Source organism: Erithacus rubecula (assembly GCF_903797595.1).
Source record: "Erithacus rubecula genome assembly, chromosome: 1".
NCBI classification, from domain to species: Eukaryota; Metazoa; Chordata; class Aves; order Passeriformes; family Muscicapidae; genus Erithacus; species Erithacus rubecula.
In genome coordinates, this window is record NC_136658.1 from 32,433,966 (window position 1) to 32,456,950 (window position 22,985).

A 22,985-nucleotide genomic window follows, 5' to 3' on the forward strand; every position below is an offset into this window, starting at 1 on the left:
ATAATTTTCTTTTTCTTGCACTTGCACTGGTAAAATTGTGGCAGTGTGGTTTAATAGGTTTTTCAGTGAACTAGAATCCTCATTAATGCTTTGAAAGTCAGATCATTCTGAATAATTAGGAAAATTCCCTGATCTTTTCAAGTCCAATTTTGAAGTATTTTTATGAATTACTGTTACACAATTAGGCCACTGCTTGTTGTCTGTGCTTTATGGGAATTTTATTCTTAATTAACTTGAATAAATGTAAAAATACAGGATAAACACAAATTCTAATGAGGCTCTAAGTGTATTTTCCTAACTTGCTGATTTCCTTTCTTTTCTGATACATCTGAGGAGAATGTATCTTTAGGGATAAATACATGCAAGCCAAAAATAATAATGGAAAAGCATTAAACTGCAAAACAATAAAAAAGAAAGATTGTTTTCATTTGCTTGTTAGAGAACTTTACAAATTCCTACAAATAGCAATGTAATTTAACAAGATGTGTTTTCAAGGCTTTATGAAAGATTATGGAAAGATTAGCTTTACTATTATGATGATGTAAACCAATGCTTTATCTACTACACCTACAGCATGATTGTTTTTAAACATACACTGACTGCCTTGCAGCTTTATTAACATTTGCATCATAATCTCAATTTCCCATCATTTCCTTTCTGGCTGGAAATGTAAATTATATTTTTTAAACCAAGGAGTGTAACACTGTCTCCTGAGAATGGATTTCTTTCTTTCATATTTTAACCTAGTAAATTTGGCTGCAATGTTTGATTTTGGTGCCCCAAAAATTATAAAGTAGTTAGAAAAGAGTTGAAGTTGTTTATATTTGCTTCTGAGGCTACAGCTCAGCAACTCAGCAAGAAAATCCCTGAAATATCCAGATTATGTTTTTTATATTCTGTACTCTTGTGTTTCTGACTTTTATGGTCTCAGATGATGAACCATGTCCCCAAAGAGAAGATGTAATACTTTGGATTCCCCTGCCCCCAGCAAAAGACCAACCTCAGAGAATGCAGTGCTGGACAGGGGGTTTTCCAGGACATCTCAGCAGGAAGCTGTTTTGGAACAGATATAAGGATCTGCAGTTAGCAGCATGGTAGCCAAATGTTAAAATTATAAATGCTGAAAACCTGCTTAGATATTTCCAATCAAAAGTATGGAAATCAGCCTGCTATCCTTCCATCACCAGATAGCAGCTACCACCACAATCTCTCCTCTGAGTTTTAGCTGGATGCCATTTTTCCAAGCCTTCAGTCCTTCAGAGAACTCTTTGTGATAGCATGAATGTACATATGCAGTAGTGTCTTGAAGCCATTTTAATCTTGAGATCAGTATCTCTGTTTTCATCAAGAATCAAGGGCACATCTCTGCACATTCTTGCACTGGGCTGTGCAGTAAGTTTGTGTTATTATAATGTTTTAAATGTCGATGATGTTTTTTTCTTTTTATTAAATCAAGAATAGTTAAAAATAGAACTAACTGTGCTATTGTAGTTTACTTTGAAAATTTGAATTTGAGAGCTAAAGATTCATGCAGATAAAGGCAAATAAGATGAAAAATTTCACTGTTTAATCTCTGTTATAATCTCACCCAGAATCTGTCTCCATACAGAAAAGTATCAGTGATCATTTGCACGAAAAGAATTCTCTTTGCCTTTTGTATAATCCCAGCTGCCAAGCAGCATCCAGCCACAGCATCTCTTGTCAGCACACTGGTCATAGTCAGTGGGAGTGCTGTGTGTGCTGCTCAGTCTGATCCTCAGGACAGGCTGTACTGTCATCTGGCATCCCTGATGCTTCAGGAGTATGGAGAGGTGATGCACTGGGAGCCAGCATGTAGGGATTAATGAAAATAATAACTATAAAAAAAGGCTATGGGCAAGAACAAAATAAATGTGTAAAAATAGTTTGATAAATACCTGAAGGCATGAATATATAATGACACACAGTGTAAGGGGAATAATAGTTTTCACTTTTTGTACGGTGGTTTTGGACAATATTCTTCTTACCTACTGGCACTGTACATAACTTCTGTCTGACATCAACTGGGAAATAACCTGAAACACTAGATATTTCTGAAAGAAAATGTCAAAATAATAAGGAAGATGCTTGAAGTTTTTAACCCAAGGCCATTAGAAAGAAACACCAGTAGCAATATGCTGTGTTAGATGTGTAGGGACTTGGTCTGCCTTCATGGTCTAGGCCATTATCCAGTTGTTAGCTACAAAAAGAGCCTCTGAAATCATCTGGGAGCAGGGTCTGAAACAAGAATTAACAATGGCAGTAAAATCAGATAGATTTTAAATATGTTATGAATGCTAGTAACAATCATACTGTACTTTAGATTGACTTTTTCATCCACAGAACAAAATGTAGTCAAATTTTATTCACATAAGTCCTTCTGGCATAAGATGTCACATGCATCAGGCATAAGAATTGCTATAAGAACTTAAATAAATTGATATTTGACTCTACTGCTGCAACATGAAGGAGATGAGGTAAAGTGACTTCATATACTTGGTATTAATAGTTTCTCAAGAGCTGATTCATAGGATGAAAAAGAGCTCTGTAGAGGAAGATTGGTTCCTCTGTAACATTGTATAATTATTTTGACACAAACTTTAATTTTTAGTTTGTGATGCATTTTATTTTTGTATTCACCAAATAAAAGAGGAATCTCTTGTCAATAATGAACAATAGTAATAAGTCACAACTATAACAAGTGTATTAAATGTCCACAGTTGTGAGGTGTTATTGTAAATATGTGTTTTATGTGTCCTTCAGGAAAGCTGAAACTGGCAACAAGAGGCTTGAGCAAAGGGCATGGGGAGACATTCCCTGGTACTCCTTTGTTTATAATTAACATTTTTATAGTTTGTTTACTCGTATAAACTGGACATAACAGTGGTACCTGTCAAAACAAGTCAATCATTCTATCAGTCAAAGCATTTTATATTACCCATGTTCCTTTCCTCCCTGCAAGTGGAGTTTGATTAATTAGGAGCCTGGATTGGGCATCATTGTTCCAGGTTTGACAATTTTAACAAGCTGCATCTTTTGTAGCTATGTTGGAGAGGTGGCTCTTGGAAAGGCAGGAGCTGCCCCAGTTTGGGTTCCTCATTGCCCTATCCAGTTATTTGCAGGAGCAGCCAGGCTTGCAGCATCAGGGATGGGCCTCAGTGGGGTAATTTATTGGGGGCCCTTTCTGGCAGTACTTTCTGTTTTGCTGCATGAAACAGCTTCTTAAAATCTGAATTCACATTTGCTCTGGAGCAAATCCACTTGTTTTACACCTTTGGAAAATAAACGTGGCAAAAAGGAATGAGAGACTGTATAGGGGCAGGTAGTGACATTTACTCATGAAATCTCTGAATAAGTTAACCATTTGAGATCATCTTTCATATATTTCATTCACTCTCTGTTTCATCCACATCTCCCAGGGTGCATGTGCTGAGGTGGTCTGGCTCACTTTGTGTGACACAAAGGACATGGGACATCAAACTCTTACCACACCTCTTGGCATTCTCTTGATTGGCAACCATGAACTGACAGATTTTTTGATAAATTATTTATACCCTCTAGGAGTCTAGTGTTGTTATGGGTGGTCCTTTGTATTGAATATTCCTTTCTTCAGTCTCTAAGCTGCAAGGTGGCTGATTTTTTCCATTTAGTAAACACACATTTTTATTGATGTGATCTGCTTCCCTGTTGGGCTTACAGGCAAGAGAATGGCAGAAGTCACACGCTGCAGTCTTGCTGCCAACATCCCACTGTTATGGTACAGGGTCTGCTGCTGGCAAGACACCTGTTCACTGGTCTTACAGAGTCCAGACATTCTGTCCAGGCTTGACAGAAATTACTCTTTTTGATATTTATTGCTTGGAATGCCCTGTAGTGTCAATACACATGATTTCTTTAACCTTTGGTCTTTCTTTTAGTGCTTACATACCTACTCTCATTCACATTTAATTTGTTAATATGATAATATTTCTGTTAAGTCCTGTTCCTGTTGTGGTTTCATGAAGTCTATGCTCACAGGTCAGTTATGAGGTAAGGTATAATGTGGCATAACTAGGAATTAGGAATTACCTGTTTTATGTGTCTAAAGCACACTGTCTTGGTTAACCACCTGAAAAGCAAACACTTCTGAACTCTATTTTAAGGTTATGACTTAAATACTGTTTTCTTTGGCTTTCCTTTATTGGGAGCTCATGTGAAACTCATTGGATTTGTGTTTTTAAATCCTCATTCTGCTGATTTAAAATAAGCTTGGTTCTCTGTGTAGGATAGTAGCAAAATGCAACATCCATTTTTGGCATTCTGACTGAGTTTCTTCAACTTCACTTTTCATTAGAAAGCTGACATTACATAGCTGCAGTTGATCTTTTTGGCTCCCTCTCTGGTTACTGCAGTGTAGTTAACCCACTGCATCTTAAACAGAGGTTTTATTATTTTTTATTATTATTATTTATTAGTATAACTTTGCTGGACTAATTATATGGGTAGCCTCCAAGCCTACTTTTATTAGAAAAGCAATTAGAACATACTGTTTTGCTAACATAATGATATATTTAAGGTATGTATCTATTGCAAATAATGCAAAATATATGTAAATAGTCAAATATTTTAACATGTTCCTGCTAAGAATCCCAGGAAAAGATATGGCTAAATACCTTTGACTTATTAATAGTAGCATTTTTTTCTGCAGTTTTCCAGTTTTGTTGGAATAGCTTTTGTCCCTGTCCCTTTTCCTCTTTCTGACACCAGAAACATGTGCTGTTTTGTGGGATTATTACACATTTTTATCCACAGGATCAGGTGATTAGTATTTGTGGAACCCAAAGGCAGGTGAATCTTACAAACACATATCCAGTGGAAATGGAAGAAAATGAGATTTGACTCAACTTTCCCAGTTTACACATGGAGTCAGTCTTACATGGGCCTTACCCTCTTCAGTGATTTTGAACGAAGCTGAGTGGTACTTGGATGTGTGCCAGTATTAAATGCAGTTTGTTCTTTTTTCCCTCTTGAAGTAGTCTCTTCCTCACTGAACCATAGAAACAGGGAATGGTTTGGATTGGAAGGGATCTCTAAGTTCCAACCCTGTTACTCACTAGACCAGGCTGCTCAAGGCCCCGTTCAGCCTGGCCTTGAACACTTCCAGGGTGGGACATCCACAGCTTCTCTGGGAAACCTGTGCCACTGCCTCACCACCCTCATCATAAAACATGTCTTCCTCAACTCCATTCTGACTTTATCCTCCATCTAATTCCTGTTGTGAGGAATTTGTGTGCTCTGTCCAAGATCAGCTGTTTCTGTGAAGCAGATCTCACATCAGCCAAAGAGGAAGTGATCAACTCCTGTTCTTCTGTGTTCTGATGGAAATGTTTTCCTAACAAAGGAGTCAACAAGAAAAAGGTTCTGCAATTAAATATGCTCTTTTATTTAGAGGGGGGTTTAATTCAATGGAACAGTGAAAAATACCATTTGGAAAACATACTTTGTTGCATTCTTCCCACCTGTTTGAATGATTCTCTGCTTTTAAAACAGAGTAAGAATCTGACATTACACAAACTTGATGTAGTGAATGACCAGAGATGTACACTGGGTTGAGCAAACCTTTCTGAAGTCTTCAAACAGAAATCCTCAGTCTAAATGAAGTCAGATTGTGAGCTTTCATAGCACTGATCTTCCCACTCACCTCTTCCCACATCCAGACCCCAGCCTTTCAGAAACCAAAAGTGTGATTCACCCCATCTCTTTCAAATGTCTTGCTGAGATGAGATGAATCATGCTTTAAAAGCTCTTAATGAATTTTCAGTTATTGTACAGGTAGTATAAATGATAAGCATAGTTATCTGATGTCATTTGGTCATATGAATCCTACCCAAAAGTTTTCATGTAGTGTATTTTCTGTGTGCCATAGTAATTAGCAGAAGTCATTTAAATAAAATTAAATGGGCCATTGTTCCATTCCCTGTTCTTTCTAAGAAATCTTCTTAAGAAAGCAAGTATGATTAAGCAATGAAATTAAGTCATTATTGACTGACATGGAATATTCTCTTCCTCAGTTTTCTTTTCTACCCACTCTCCCTTTGCTCCCCACAGTATTACCCATCTTGTTCTGCTCTTTTAAACCTTTCTATAATCGTTGCAGGTTTTTTTGGATGCCCAAAGTCAGACCCTGCTTACAAACACAATGTGGCCCCACACATTGTGTCACATCTAAATTTTATGTAGACTGCAATAGAAAAAGTTGCTCCTTTCATTATTGTAAGCTTCACTTTTGTAATGGGATCAGCCTGTGTCAGTGCTCTTTTGTTTTATGGTTTCACACATACACTGTACTACAGCCATGCAAACAGGAGGCCAAGCACCTGACCCTGCACTGCAGGAGTTTCAAGTGATTGTCTTGGCTATCACTTGTTTCTATTGCAGCAGGAGCAGGCTGGATTAGCACCCACTTTGTGCAGAGTCCAGACCAGTTGTGTGTGCAGCAATGACCTCACCCTTTAGACACATCTGTAGGGGGAGAGGAGGGGATGGAAGTGCACCACAGCCTCATCTTCCCAAGGTCATGCCCCAGGTGAGCAGTGGAGCTGAAGAAAGCCCTCTGGCTGAGGCCTAGCCAACTCACTTGCTCCCACCAGCTTTCTGGAATACTCTCAGATCTTTACTGGTAGAAGCCTATACAGATGGGGTGTATCAAATTGGTTATAATTATGTCACCAATAAATATTATTTGATCATTGTTTCTTACCCATGACTAGTGTTTTAAGGAAAATTTCCATTCTTAATGCTTTATTAGAGTATATTTTCTCTTCTTTGTTAGCAATGCCAGGAAAAAATTCTTCCCTGCTGAAAAAATCATAATCTTTTTATCCTTGTAGTGACAGTAGCACATAAATAGTAAGAGCGATTGCCAGCTTTAGCTGGAAATTCAATAAAGCTTTATTTTAATTACTCCATACTTCTGAATTAACTTCATATGTATTGTTAATAGCCAATTAATTAAGTAGTGTTTCAATTTGAGATATAAATTCAAAGGTTTCTTTTTGTGTATTACTGGTTTGGCACTATCCATTAAGTAGCCCATTATGGTATCTGATCTCACATATTTTTGAAGCTAAAATAATGATCAAATGAAAATAATGTGGGAAAAAAGTAAAATATTTAATTCACTCAAAACCCTCTTTATCGCCGTACTCACACATCTGCTAAAAATGTTATGTATTAAATATACACTGTCCTTAATTTTTATTGCCCAAGCAGTCTCCCTTTTGAGTCTGTGATGAAATGCCTGATTTCAGGTAACTCACTTTTTGCTACTGCATTTTACTGCTCAGACTGTAGCAATTACCAACATGTTTCTTTTAGGAATGAGTGAACAGCATAGATTTCATAGATAAAAACCAGTGATTACTCTCTGAACAGATATAACTGTTTTTCTGTACTACCTGAACTTGCAAAACCTGTGCTAGACCTCTCCAAGAGTTTTTCAAATTGTGTGGACAATCAGAACCTCTTTCATTTTGTCCTGATAGATGGTGATGTATTTTATAGTAACATTTAACAAAATAAACTCTTTAAGTTTTGTTGGTTTAATGCTGGTCAGCTGAAAAAGCTGAGCCATAAGTTCTGGATGTAGGCTGCACTGGACCCCAGTGAGGAGGGTGTATAAAATCATCACTGGTTAAATTTATTTTTGTCTCTACCTTTCTGTAATTGTAAGTGATAAAGAATTTCCTTACTTTAGTTCTGTCCCTGACCTTTCAGGGAAAGTGGAAAAGTATGTTATTTGGATTTCTGTAAAAAATACTGAAAGTTTACATTGTATATGCTACTCTTCCACTTCTCTTTAATGTTATATGTTGTTTTGCTAATGTTTTGTTTACAACATCTTTTCCAGGTCTAGGATTCAGTATTGCTGGAGGGGTGGGAAACCAACACATCCCTGGGGACAACAGCATTTATGTCACCAAGATTATTGATGGGGGAGCTGCACAAAAAGATGGGAGGTTGCAGGTTGGAGATAGACTTCTTATGGTAAGTATGACAAATTTAAATCCCGTTTATTTAGCTGAAAACTCTTTCATATAAGGACTTTCATTCACCATGCATCTTTCTGGAGTTAACCAAAACAATTGCTATAATAATTATATTTCCATTATCTTCATTTTAGCCATTTTTTAAAACATATTTCTGAGACTGAAGTTTTAAAAAAGAACCATTCCACTGGAAAACTAGAATTTTAAGAAGGCATTGTATTCTCTAACTTTGACCAACCTTTTACAGAGAAGAGAACAAATATATTATGTACATATGCAACAAGTCAAATGCACCATAAAAATTAAAAGATTTTAGACAAACTGTTTGTTAAGGTAATATTGATTCTACTGTTTGTTGTAAGTAAAGATGTCAAAACACGCCACTGACTCAGTCCCATGTAGCAGCTGTCAGTGGACTACTGCCTATATTTCAGTACCTGTAGGAATGCTTTATGTACATGTTCCATACATATTACAAAAAAACCCAAACATTTTCCGAATTTTCCCTTGAGGAAGTGTATTCTTGTGATGGAAATCAATTCAGGAAAGTCTTCCTGCTGTGTGCCGTGCTGGGCACTGTTTCTTATCAATAATGCTTTCCCACTCACAGAGTTTGTTTAATTCAACATTGAGGGGGAAATCCTGACCCTGGTGAATCAGCACAAGTTAATTTCTGTCAAGTTGTATTCATGTCAATGCATTTGCATAGAATTTAGCAAGTAGAGAAATAAATTATTCTTTTAGTAAGTGCAATGAAAAAAACTTACACTGCATTAGCCCTGTTTTGTGGTGTCATATTTGAGCAGTAAAAAATTGCCACAACCTTTTTCGCTACCTGTGAAGCTGTGCCTAATTGCGATTTTCTTTATTTGGCTGGGGACACTGTGTTCCAGTCATATATGAAGATGACCATTAATTTTATACAGAGTACTAAACAGAACTGGAAAGGCACTTGGTTGCTGCGTTTGTGACTCTTTGTCTTTTTTAATTGACCCAAATGGATAGATAATACAGCTTAAGGATCAACTGGTGTGAGCAAAAGCAGAGCAAAATTAAAATAGAACTCAAAATTTCTTTGGCATTTTTTCTTCGCACAATCTCAGCAAAGTAAAATTAAAGTCTCTGCTGGATAATGAAGTTTTGGCTTATTTTGGTGCAGAAATGTGTATTTTTATTTGCCAAATTTGCATTTTAGTTATTTTGCATCTTGTTGCAAATGTGCTTCAGTTCAGCTGTTTGTTACTTTTTACCCTGGTGAGAATTCCTTGCAGTTTTATGTTATCTGCAACTTTTTGTTACTTTACTATTAATTTCTTCCAATTCACAAGGCAGTGTGTGTATATATATATATATATATATATAAGGAAATCAAATAGATGCAAATGCCCACATTCACCCTCTCCAGTGTAATTTCATCAGAATTAAATATAAATATTTTTTACACCACTGTGCATAAACTAATTATTTTCAGATTCTTATAGGAGTAGTCTATGAAGCATCTCAGTCTTCAGCCTGTGATTCAGCAGTCAGATATAGATGTTTCTTCATTGTAACAAGTTTATACTTCTGAAAATGAGCAGAGGTCATTTGCATTATGTTTGATGTCTTTGTTCTTTCCTTTCAATCTGGACTGTTTCTTTACTAAGTGTTGTCTCCTTTTATCACTGTATGTAAAATGGGCAAAAAATAATTATTCAAGTATTGCTTTCCTCTAGTTGTGTACGTCCAGACCAAGCTTTTCTTGTTGCATAAGAAAATACCAGTCAGGTTAATCTTTGTGTGATGTTACTGTTACGAATTTGGAGATATATTTACAAGTTCAAAATCTGTTTCTAAAATTCATGCAGGTTGCAGCCACATTTCTTGATTCTCTCCAATGAGACACCCTGATTTTTTTATAACTTCTGTGCCTTCAGTGTTTTTCTATCCTAATTTGTGAATTATCTGTCAGTTCATGGCATAAACTTCATGTTCCTTTATGAATAGTGAGTGAAAAAAATTAATTACTTTCGTTTGGCAGTGTTTCAACACCATGTTACCCTTGTCAACTATACAGTCCTACTTCTTCACTGCTTTCTTACTGATTATACATTTAAACAGTTCCTCTTCTTTGTTTTTTCCTTCTCAGTAGTGAATCCTTTCTTGATCTCTGGTTTTTTCCATCATTCTCTATAGAATTTAAAAGAATTTGTCATCCTTCTGGAATTTTCAGCAGCTTCTGGGGAGTTTTTTAAATTTTTCCATCTGTGTCCTGATAATTTCATGTGAAGTGCTTTCAGATCCCAAAGAAAGTTCAAAACAAATTAATATAAGTTTAAGATGTAATGAAAGTGTAGATGCAAAATAAAAACTAATATTGAAATGTAAGACAAGAAGGGGCCCCCTGAGCATTTTGCAGCTTGAGGACCCTATTGTTATCAAATGTAGATTGCAAATACTGAGTTAAACATTTCAGAAGATGTATGATGTAAATAATGCATTGTGGTTATTGTGAAATCTGTACAAGGGCATGTTATGCAGTTATATTTCTGTGGCACTAAGCCTGCACTTAAGACTTACTAACCTGAGCACTCACACAGGAAAATGCTCCATTGTATGATAATCCCAAGGTGCCTGTTTGGAACATTGCTGGTGAAAGCTTGAGTGTGTAAACCAAAACCTGGATGGTTTTTCTAGGTATATATGAAAGGAAAACACCAGAGCTCTTCTCTGAAGACTTCCAGCTAGGAGAAAAATACTGCTCACTGTGTTCTGGTGGTAATGCCTGTGATAATGTCTCCTTCTGCTGGTGGTAATGCCAGCAGCAATGCAGTTGGTGAGAATCCCTTTGCAGTGGAGAGGAGCAAAAGTAAACCACAATACAGAGCATTACAGACCACCATGGTAATTCAGGGTCAGCTACAGGGCCAGAGAAAGTTGGTCAGGGTTTTATCCAATTGCATGTCAAAAATCCCCAAGGATGTAGGTTGCAGGGCTTTTCTATGAAACCTGTTCTATAGCTCAGCTGTCCTCTTGAGGAAAATACATCTCCTGATAACCTGACCCTCTCTTGTTTCAACATGTGCCTGCTCTCACTCATCCTGGTACCACAAGTGACTCTCAAAAAGCATTGCTTTGCCTTGATCTTCCTGTAAGCACTGAGGGTCTGTTACTAGGTTTCTTCAGAGGAACCCCTTCTCCAGGCTGAAAATGCCAAGATTCCCCATTTTCTCCTCAACAGGTCAGTGCTCCATCCCCAACCATCCCAGTAGCACACCTCTCAACTTGCCTCCTTTTGTTATTTTTCCTGTAGTGCAGGAACCAAAAGTGAACAGGTTCCAGGTGCAGGCCAATGAGTGTGAACTATTGGGGAATAATCCTTTGTTCATTCTCCAGCCCCTGATCCTGCTCATCCAGCCCAGGATGCTGTTGACCTCTTTGCTGCCAGGACACACAGCTGGCTCATGCCCAGCTTGCCATCCATCAGGAGCCCCAAGCACTTTTCCATAGATATGCTGGCAGGCTGTCAGTGCCCAGCCTGTGCTACTGGTGGGAGTTAGCCTGTGCCAGGGGCAGCATTTACTGTTTCTTCCTGCTGAACATCATGAAGTCTTCTTCAGGCCCTTCTTCCAGTATATGGCAGCCCTGCCTTTGAGTATCCCACTGTGAAATGAAGTGTCACCTCCAAACATGATGCACCTCTTCAAGGTCACTGCTAATGGTGGTCAGGAAAAGCTGAAAATTTGTTTCAGTTTTTACAGCTCAGATAATAATTACTTTTTTTTTAATATCATACACTTGTCTTACTTTTCACAAGTTTTTATCTACAGAATGAATAAATGAGAAATCAGTATAAAATTGTTACAAGTTTTTTACTAGTATCTAATAGCTTGAGGCAAGACATTTTTCAGGGCAAATGCTAAAACCATTAGAATTTAAGGGAAAAATGAAGTTAATATTTATCTTTTATAACTATTAGCTTTCTAAAATATGTCTTGTATGCCAAAATACCCTTGCATGTTTGGGCCATGTCCTATTACTTTTTGGCCCATACAGTTACAGAGATTGTAAGTATTTAGTTAATGTAACCATATTTATATCCTTTGTACAAATTATTAGTCTTAAGCACTGGAAAGAATGTCCCTTTTTGAAGCCTTTTAAGTGAGTGAGTTTTGAGAAAGGCCATCAGCATTCTAGATTTACAGCTGGCATGTTGCAGGTGTTTGCTGGCAAATGTTCACCCAGGAAAATCCACTGTCTGAATGAAAAGTCAAATATTACAGAAAAGCAAACATTCACTGAGTGAATCAAATCTTTCTTAGCCTAAATCAATAGGGGAAATGAATGAATCCCCTTTAAAAAAGGAAAATTAAATAAGACAGACTTATTCCTCTGGAGCTCTTATTCTCATATCAGCTTATATTGTTCTGAATGGAATTATTCTTTAAAGCACTTGTACAGCCATTTTGGGGGTTTTAAGCTTTTCTAGATGCTTTTTGGGGCTTTTGATTTTCAGTATGAATCTAGGAAAGCTTCCAAATAAAATATTCTTGCTTAGGTTTATACTTTGTTGCCCTGATTATGCTGTTTAGGGAACAATTCACCCCAGTCTTTTTTTATCTCTTTGGCATAATTTCTTATTGATTTCCCCCATCACTCAAATAGCTTCTTTGATTGGACTTGTATGTTTAATTTCCTTCTCTACTGCTATTTTATTTTTTTATTTCTTTCCCTTATTCGTTTCTTATGTTGCCAGTATGTTTTATATCACATACTTGCTATTTAAAGAAAAAGCTTTTTTTTTTTTTTTTTTTTTTTTTCTTCAGATGCTGCTTGTGTTTCTAAATTTTTGCTGCATGGAACTTTTCCCATTTGAGAAGCCCCACTTATTCCATGCCTTTTTTCTTTCTGACTCCTATCCTTTAGCTCCTGTCACAGCATTTTTTGTCTCAAATATACAACTTTGTGACTAAACTGACCATTCAAATAAACATCTTTTTTAGTGTTTGCCTGAAGGTTTTTTTTTTTCCCCTTAATTAATTGCTACTTAAATTGACTTCTTAGGTCCAGAAAGTTGGCATGCAGTACCCATTCTACCCACTCAGAATTAAGTCAGTCCTTCTGAATTAAAATTCAGCCTCTCAGAGAACTGCATGCTATATATGCTTTGATCTTTTTGCTTCGTGTGCCTCTCCCACTCTTTGTCTTTACCTCTAATTGAACCTTGTTTTTGCAAGCTATATGCAAAAATATATATGGTTACATCTACAGGAGGAAAGAAAACCTTTGCTATGATGCATTTATTAAGCCACACCACTGAAAAAGCCAGATCTAGTACTTAAAATTTTGTTCAGATAGGCTATCTTTTATGGAAGAAATAGCTCCAGAAAAAGTCTCTCTTGGCATAAATCTCAACATGAAAGTCAACTACAACATCATATTTCCTATTATTATCATCTCTAAATTGTTTTAAGGAATGATGTCCAGTGATTCCCTTACAAAAAAAATTACATACTACGGTGATCTTGCAATAATATCTATGAGGCTGAACAATAGAATTCTTCTAAATATTCAAGTTTTTTGTATATCAGAATACATACAGATGTCTTTATTTGTGTTCACTGTTTAATGGTAAAAAAGTAGAAAATATATTGATAGATACACACAGGATTATTAATAGGAATTGCAGATCCAGAGCAAGGGCTGCCTTCTGAAGGAAACCTGGAAGTGCGAGTCTAAGCTGATTCTGGAGAATGACTAAGGAAGGTGATGTTATCTCCTTCTCAAAGATCCCACTTGAAAGAGACCTTATGGCACCACTGAGGATCTTCATATTTGTGAATGAATCCACAAGTTTGTTTGTTTGTTTGTTTTCTCTTGATGCACGTTGAGTCTTTATTTCTTTGTTTACTGAGAACTGAGCAGTCCAGGATAAAATTATTTTACATCAACTTTGCCATGAACTCTAGGTTCTTTAAGTGTATAAAGGTAAACATAATGTCTATGAACTGCATAGACATCAAATCTTAGTTTAGAATTGATTGAACTCCTTAACTACCAGGTTTCAGTAGCTTGTACAGTGTAGATTAAACACCTGTCCCATGTTATTGTCAGAGAGAAGATGCAGAACCTGCCATATCAAATATGTTTTCTATGTATACTTTACTTTCTGTTTCTAAAATGGCTTTTTGTCTTCTTTACTGCACAACTGTGGCATCCAAGTATCTTGTGTGATGGATTTTTATCAGCTAGATTTACCAAAAAAAACCCTAACAAAAACCAAAGACAACACTTTTTGAAAAAAAAAAAAAAGTTGCAGCAAGTCGATTTGTCATAATTTTTTTTTATTCCCTTCTAAAAAGACCAAAACATCTAAATCCAGAAAGTTCTAAGATATTTCATTTTGTGTCTTTTTTTACAGCAGCTTTATAGTGGGTGAGGTTATGTGAGATTTTTCTCTACTTCAAAAAAAGTTAGGATGAAACACAAGAAGGTAGATACAATATACAGACAGCGTGGGAAAGGAGAAGAGGTAAAGGATAACCTTGTGGTCATCTTTCTAAAATGTGTGAATCTGAAGTGTCTGGCAAGTTTTGAAATACATAAACAAGAAAGGCATCATTTCAGTCACTTCTTCTTCCTGCCAGCCTATTAATTTAAGACATTTATTTATTAAAGGTATATGTAAGTTATTGCTTTTTGTAACAAAGAAAGATATAGAAATTTATAGAAGTTAAGTGTAAGATTTTTATTTAAATATAAGACCTGTCAAAATACAGCATATCCTGTCAGCAGCTCCCTTCTGAGTATTAGGCTCTATCACTGCTCTTCATGTCAAATTACCATAATATACCTGCCATTGTCTCTTTTAATAACCCTAAAAACCAAGTCTGAGAATTATACAAGGAAAAAAGTTTAGATAGAATCCTTACATTCAGCAATACTGTTCAACAGCAATCAGTTTTTCTTGATGATTTTGTAATAACTGGATTTCTTTCCAGCAGCCAAACCCTTTGGCTGTTGCTTATTGCCACATTCAGGTTTCTGATAATTTGTTGATACTAAAGTCCCAGGAAAGGGTATATTTTTTATGCTGTTTACTGATATGTTAGGCTATAGAGTGGAGGGAATTCTGCTTCCATCTTGCATAATCTTCCAAAGGAATCCTTGCAGTAACTGTGGAAGTGGAGGACGGCAATTTAAATGACAGTAGAATGTTCCATGTGCAAGATTCACTGTGAAATGTAGGTCAGTGGAGCAGGCTCCCCAGGGAGGTGGTCACAGCACCAAGCCTGCAGAGCTCCAGGAGCAGCTGGACAGTGCTGGTGGTCACACGGTTCAGTTGCAGGCAGTGCTGCCAGGAGCAGCGAGTTGGACTCAGTGGTCCTCATGGGTCCCTTCCAGCTCAAGGTGATCTGTGATTCTGGTGTTTTTCTTGTCTTATGCCACGTGCCTGAAACCTTGATCTGCACCCCTGTTCTTTTTCCCCCTATCTTATAATTTCTCCATTCAGGAGGTTGATAGATTCTGTAGCAGGGAACATTCACTGTTCTGTTTATAGGAGGACAACCTATTGTTGACATTCTGTGAATACAGTGGATTTATATGTCAATAAATGTTATATGCCTCTACAATAAACCACTTCTGATACTTTCTTTTGATTTTCTTTCTCTGGGAGTAAAGCATAAATAGGCAATGCTTACTGCCACTGTTTCCTTTCCTATTTTATCTGTAGTCTTATACTCTTATCCTTGCCTAAGTGTTTTTCTTTTCTAAAAAAAGCATTGAACTTGCACTCCATTATCTTGGTTTTTCAATGTCTTTTTCCCATGCTTTGAGAAAAGATACAAACTTTCACAATGAAAAAATACCTTTTCCTATTCCTGCACCTCACAAGTATTCTATATGCCATTTTTTACCTCTCCTTATTTCAATGGTCAATGTTGTATCAGTGATGGAAGGATTTGGGTGTGTTGACTATTTCTGAGGTCCCAGCTATGGAGGCTAAGAGATTAATTCAGAAGTTTATTTTGTTAGGTCAAATAATGTAGACAGTTTCTGTAACTGATGTGGTGCTACTAATTTGGTATTAAATACAATTTTTTATTGGTGATTATAGTGCTAGCAGAACTCTTTCCTACCCTGCAGTAGTATTGCTTCTATGATCTTTAGTGTTCTTTATTTACAGCAATGTTCAAAACATTTTGACAACTGTAAGGATGTGTCATTTTTGTATCTATTTCGGCATTTCAACTCACCTTTCTGATTTCTCCTTGAAGGTAAATAACTACAGTTTAGAAGAAGTTACCCATGAAGAGGCAGTAGCAATACTGAAGAACACATCAGATGTAGTGTATCTGAAAGTTGGAAAACCCACCACCATTTACATGACAGATCCATATGGCCCACCAGATATTACTCACTGTAAGTTACTTCTGCAACTTACTTTGCAAGAGATATTTCTTGTTGTCAGATGATTATATTTTTTCATAGCGTGTTCAAAGTACCCCATTAAAGTTTATGAAACTGCTTGGAAGGCTACAAAAATGAAATGTTTATTGCCACCTAAGTAGGATACACTCAAGAAATATTGCAAATAATTGAACTCTTCTAAAGTATTTTTCTAGAAAAAGTAGCAATGTAGGGATATATGGCTGTGCTGGTTCCAATTAGCCATTGTCCAGGTGATCAGACTGAACTGAAACTCTTGTGAAGATTACAGCAATAAGTATATGCAAATGCATTTTGAAATAGGATTGGATTTGTAGCCTGGAGTCCTCTGTCCACTGAAAAATTGGAACAAGCAGCAAACCATGTTGTACAAACTTAGCAGAAGCCTGAGGCAAATATATTTGAATAAAATATTTTACTGGAATGTAAAAATCACTGCTCCACTTACAAAACTCTGCCTGTTTTCTGTAGATAGCCAATTCATGAAGACACAGAAAGGTTTGGGTTGAAAGGCACCTTAGAGACCATCTAGGTAAAGTCCCCCTGCCATTGGCAGGGACACCTTCCACCAGACCAGGTTGCTCAGAGCCCCATCCAGCCTGGCCTTCAGCACTTCCAGAGATGGCATATCCATGGCTTCTCTGTTCCAGTGCTTCATTACTCTTATAGTGAAGAATTCATAAATCATTGGTCCACTTTGCTTTATTCTCAGCCTGTCCATTAACTTTAGATATATTCACCTGGCTGTTTTTTTTTTGCAGAGGACCAATCTCTTATTTGTCCTTGCATTCAATGCACACTCTGTTGTAGGAAATTGTTTTTAATAATATGGTGAAAATCAGTGAAGTATCCCATAGGAAGGGAAGATGACCTCATTTTCAAACAAAGTGATTTCAATCAGGCTGTTGTGTCCATGCACTCAAAAGCACCTAGGCTCACATTCAGCACTCAGGTAGAAAGATGAGCATCCAGGTGCATCCCCAGGACTCCCTGTGGTGACCATATTGGTGGCTGGCTGTGGAGTCCTTATCATATATATAGAGATTTTATATTGACAACCTCCTTGCTGGAGTGCTTTTTGTACTCTTAAGGAAACAAAGGCAGTAAGAATCTTCTGTCTCTGCCATCTGTCCCTACTCTGCATGTCTTTAGGATTTATTCACATCTCTGCTGTCTCCTTATCTGAGTGTCCTAGGCACCAGCCTAGTCTTTATCTCCCATCACCATTTCTTAATGGCTTGAATATTTGTTTTAGTTTGGGTGTAGGCTTGTTGCTTGTAATTATAGTGAGTATTGTTGACTTACTGATGAATACAGCTTTATAAATACATCCCTTTCTTATGCCCCCTCTGCCAGTCTTCCTGGTGTCCATATGCAGGCATTTCCATTCCCTTGTCATTCACAGCCATCTTAACATTTCAACTGCTGGTTGAAATTTCAACTACTGGTGCCCATTAGTCTCAAGAGCTCGTTACTGAAAACTCCCTTTCTTCATTAGTTGTTCATTAAAAGACTGTCTGCCTTGAGTTTAACTACCAACGGGGACCAGCTGCACCATCTAACAGCTGGATGGAAATATAATTTTTGACAAGAGCTCCAGCAGTTGATCCATACCCATCTTGATTTCCTGTTATTAATTCTGTGGGCATTTAAGGCAAACTGAGGGTGGGGAAATTTACTGAGTCCAGTAAATGTTAAGGATTTAAATTTTTCTGCATTTTTGCAGTGTTCCTGTTGTGGACTGACAAAGTTGAGGAAGGGCTAAATATCCCAAATTCCCCCTTATTCAGTCTGCTCCATGCAAACAGAAGGGAAGATATGTAACATGCATGTCAGTGGTATGCTCAGCCGTGCTGGGGATGCCTGTCTAGTTAGCAAATGTTATGACAGATGGCAGTCATGTTGTTCAGTAGCAGCCTGGTCTGGATCTTAGGAAAGCCCAGGAAGTAAAAGTGCTAAGTGTCCCTATCCAATCTCCAGCTTTATAATATTTTAAAAATAATGATTTTGCAGTTTTAAACCAGTGTGGTTTATTATGTCAGATTATAGATCAGCAGCATATGAGAAGACAGAAACAATTCCAGTGGGAGAGTAAAGGTTGAAAAGATTTGCAGTAGCCCTTCCCAAGCTGTTGGTGCATACAGATTCATTTATCCTCAGGGAACCTTTCATTATACCTACATGTTCAGAGTATTTCAGAATGCATAATAGCCTTTCCCTGTAGAGAGATTTTGCTTTGAAGCATTCTGTTCTCAGCATCTGAAAAAAAAAAAAAAAGACTGAAACTAATACTAGAAAGTTTGGCTGTCGTCTTCTCATGATAAAATTAATCACAGCTCACTGCAGAAGCATGTAACGTTGCTTTTTGTATTTATCATTTCTTTTTCTAATTAAATTAACTAGAGATAGAATACAACTATTGCTACATCTCTCCAGTCATAAATGTCCCAGATAAGTTCAGAATAGCAAAAAGCACACAAACAACAAAATCTGCAAACCCAATATATAAACAGACTAGACAGTACTGTAACTTTCATCATTAATCATTAATGTGTAAGAGATTTGCCTCCATTTTCTATTGTAAGAATACAGATTTGCCATGATCTAAATACCATCTATGTTGATAGTGAAATATCAATTATATTGGGGATTTGGGCACCTTGAGTAGATCACAGCTTTGAATTTATACATAATTCTTGCATAAAATTCCTACTCTTATTCTTCATTGAGTTCTTACTGTATTACTTCCATTACTGCACACTGGGGCCAAAAAGAGTGCTTTTAATCTCATTCCTTCCTAATTACATTTCCTTGTGCAAGTTAAGTGGAAAAAGTGTTTCCTGTCTCCCAGACAGGAGACCTATTCAGGCTCCCTCTTCAGGAAGTAAAGATCCTCTAAGGAGTGAATCCCTGCAAATAAGCCAGCATTAGTACTATTATTATTATTATTATTATTATTATTATTATTATTATTATTATTATCAGGAAAAGTCCAGCTGTTAATTCTTTCTTGTTATATTTTAAGCTCTCTCAAGCTAGGCTTGTTTGTTTTGATCGTGTTTACAACATTGAACATGTTCTTGGTACTTTAAGCAAAAAAATTATGTTCTATCTACATCTACTGAAACATGAAAGTTGCTGACTAGAAATGTTCATTTTTACCATCAGCTTATTCTCCACCAATTGAAAATCATATACTCTCTTCTGGAAACAATGGCACTTTAGAGTACAAGGCATCCCTGGCCCCTATCTCACCAGGAAGATACTCACCCATTCCAAAGCACATGCTTGTGGAGGACGACTACACCAGGTCAGATGCTTCTCTTTATTTGCTGCCTTTCATGCAATTATAAAGGACATAAGTAAAGCATTCAGTGCATCTCAAATAGAATACAGCATACTGTACCTTTCTGTTCAATCTTTTTTTTTTAATAATCTCTAAAGAATTGTGGCTGCTATATGGAAGTGCAGCAGCAGAACTGTGTCTGTGTAGTTAATTTCAAGGTAGAAGAGACACATTGGAAAATGCTGGGAGGGTTCATTTATGCTTTATTTTAGATGAACATTGAATGTCACTGATAAGACAATGTGTATTTATCTTTTTGTTTGAAGTGAACTACCATTCACCTAGAAGACAGAAGTTGTTCCATTTGGAAAACGAGCCCTCATTACAATGTCTAATGCCACGGAAAATTAGAATTTTATATTTTTTTGGTGCTAAGAGGGGGCTGTTCTGATCCTCTAACCTGACTTGCTGTGTCTTACAAGTCAAAGAATCTCATCCACTTACGTATTCATCAGCTTCATAACCCACTAATTTGCATTCCATTTTTCTTCTTGCATGTGATTACTATCTCAAGCAGCTTAACTTGTTGGCTCAGACAGATTCAGAGTAAGTAATCATGATACAGTGTTTAATCAGGACATATATATGGGGAAACCACACCTTTCTTCCCTGTCTTGGTTAGAAGAGTTTCTTCTGTTTTGATTGAGAATGCAAAGCTGAAATTGATTGCCTTCAATTTATGAGACATTCAATTAGGATGGATTTTCTCTGAATGGTTCCAAAAAGTTGCATTTTTAATTAATTGTTAAAACATCAGTTTAATTAAATTTGCAGAAATGTTTTTACCTTATCTAATAATGTTCTCATAATTTCTCAAACACCCATGTATAGGGAGAACACCAATACTAAAATATCTGGGTTGCAGTGATGAAGCTTTGTCCATAAGCTTGTAGGGCTGAATTGTCTTCTTTTATAATGAGATGTCAGCACCGCTGTTTCTGAGAAAGAGTTAGAAAAGTTTAAAAAACAGCAAACAAATTGCAGCCTTAAAAGTAAATAATAGCTAAAGACATCACAAAGTCACAGAAAGTGAAGGGATTAATTCTAAAAAAGGAGATAAGCTCTCCTGGCAATGAAAAGACTATTTAAACAGTTAGAAGGTTTGTAAGGTGACAAAGAAGTATTGTTAGTCCTTTTTCTTTGTATTAATGTAGCTGATTTTAATTTTCTAGTTACTTCTGAAAAAAAAAAGGGAAAAAAAAGAAAAAATAGTCATAGAGCAGAAGGCAGTGACACTCTTAGCCCAATAGTTTAGCAGATATTCAGTAGAAAGCCTGCAAAGAACCATGCAGGATATGTATTAAAATTAATTAGGATGTCCTTTTGACCTTTTTTTTTAGGAAGAAAGATGCATTCCTACGCTGATATTTTTAGAATGTTTTTAAACAAGCTAGTTGTGCTGGTTTAGCTCCTAAGAGAAAAAATTGAATAGTGGCAGTGTGTTTCTTGTCTGAGGTATTCACACCAATGTCCATCTTGTATGATTTGGAGGGGAAAAAATGAATGCCCAGAGAAGCTCTGTATATTCTGTGAAATATTCTGCTCCTGTGTTCTTTTTCCTGTCTGGATTTCCAAATTAATGTTGCCTAATGAAGGTCTGGTATACAGAGTCTTCTTGTGGCATTGGCACTATCAGCAGGAGCTGCTGACTCTAGGAGCATGACCTTCTGTGACAGGCGTGTGGCACTGGCAGAAATAAAGGTGTCAAGTGACAGGAGCAGCTCTGAATGCCACAGCACAAATCAGATGGAAATCTCATATTTCAGAGCAAGTGTTAACTCTGACATATTGAAAAGGAGGAGGCTATTATGACCTTCATTTTACTAGTGATAATAGTCAATGTGCTACATCAGGAAAGAAAAGCACAAAGAGAAAATGAACATAGTCATAAGACAAATTACTCTTCTTGGATATCTTTCCTCACTGGACATGCACATAAATCTGAAGTCACCCAAGCAAGAACTAAAGACCAGTTTTCTTCTCTGACTACAATGACTAAGAAGCTCTGACCTTAAAAACCAAACCATTTAACCCTTAAATGCTGCTGAGATTTTTTTTTTTTTAATGGCCTCGTGTCTAATTACTCCCTGTTGATTCAAGTGGGACTACTGAAATGAATTAATTAGTTAATTCTCAGAGTCATTTTCACACCTATAAACTCAGAATAGTGAATGCCCTCTTTCTGTTCAATGCCATAGGATTTGCTGACGAATCTGCCATTAGAGTAAGAAGATATTTGGGAAGTCTTTGTTGCTGACCAATTCAGAGAATCTTTTGGGAATTCAATTATCATATTGATAACTTCAGTGAAACCTGTAGACGCCTTGATTGCAGCATTTACAATTAGGTTTTCTCACATAATGTTTTATAATTAAGATGTTTGCCAGCTACTGCAGTGCTATCCATTAAAACTACCTGGTTCTTGCTGTAATAGGTTTACAAGGCTAATTTACATTGTGCTCACATAAGGAAATTTATTACCCATGCAGTCTTGCAACACTTTTGGCAGATTTTCATTTGTGCCAGCTAAAAATATTTGGAACAGTAACTTCTCCACTAAAAAAGGCTTTTGCAGTTTTGGGATTCTCTGTACAAGTGATTTGAGTGAGGCAGATGACAAGCTTTCCTTTAACTTGCTTGTGATAATGAATCTATCAGTACAGCTTAAATGATTGAACATTCAACTCAATTTGCCCACTTCCTCCTGCTGGTCTTGTGTTTTTTTGTTTGTTTGTTCCAGTTCTAAGGGTTTTGTTTTTTTTTTTACCTGAATACATTTATTTTTCCTAACAAAAATAAGTGTTTCAATTGATGAAAAATTGTATTTTTTGGTGTCTGATATTGAATCTGTGCCAGTTCAGTCTGTATTAAAAAATAGCCTAATCTGTGCACAAGGGATAGAAAAGTAACAATCATCTTCAGCCATAAGTTTTAATGAAGCTGAATGTTGTCTCTTAATTACTGAATTTTTTTTTAAACTGTGTGTACTGCTGGTACAAAATACTGACGGTGATGGGCATTTTTTATTTCTTGTTTTTTCTGGATTTTTTTAAAATTAATTTAGAATGACGTTGGCTTCCTGTATTTTTTTCAGCAATTATCACCTTTTAAATTAAATAAAATAACACAAGTTCAGGTTAGTAGAATGTGGGATCAAAAGCAGA

At 36.6% G+C, this 22,985-nt stretch overlaps 1 protein-coding gene across 12 annotated transcripts in view; it reads left to right on the plus strand.

Moving 5' to 3' along the window:
* DLG2 (discs large MAGUK scaffold protein 2) overlaps positions 1-22,985 on the plus strand; it is a 966,889-nt gene that overhangs the window by 686,510 nt on the left and 257,394 nt on the right. For all 12 annotated transcript variants that reach the window (XM_079303594.1, XM_079303596.1, XM_079303599.1 and 9 more), the window contains 3 exons: positions 7,907-8,043; positions 16,304-16,448; positions 19,644-19,785. In XM_079303594.1, the coding sequence (XP_079159720.1) occupies positions 7,907-8,043; positions 16,304-16,448; positions 19,644-19,785 (424 nt within the window). The remainder of the gene's footprint in view (positions 1-7,906; positions 8,044-16,303; positions 16,449-19,643; positions 19,786-22,985) is intronic.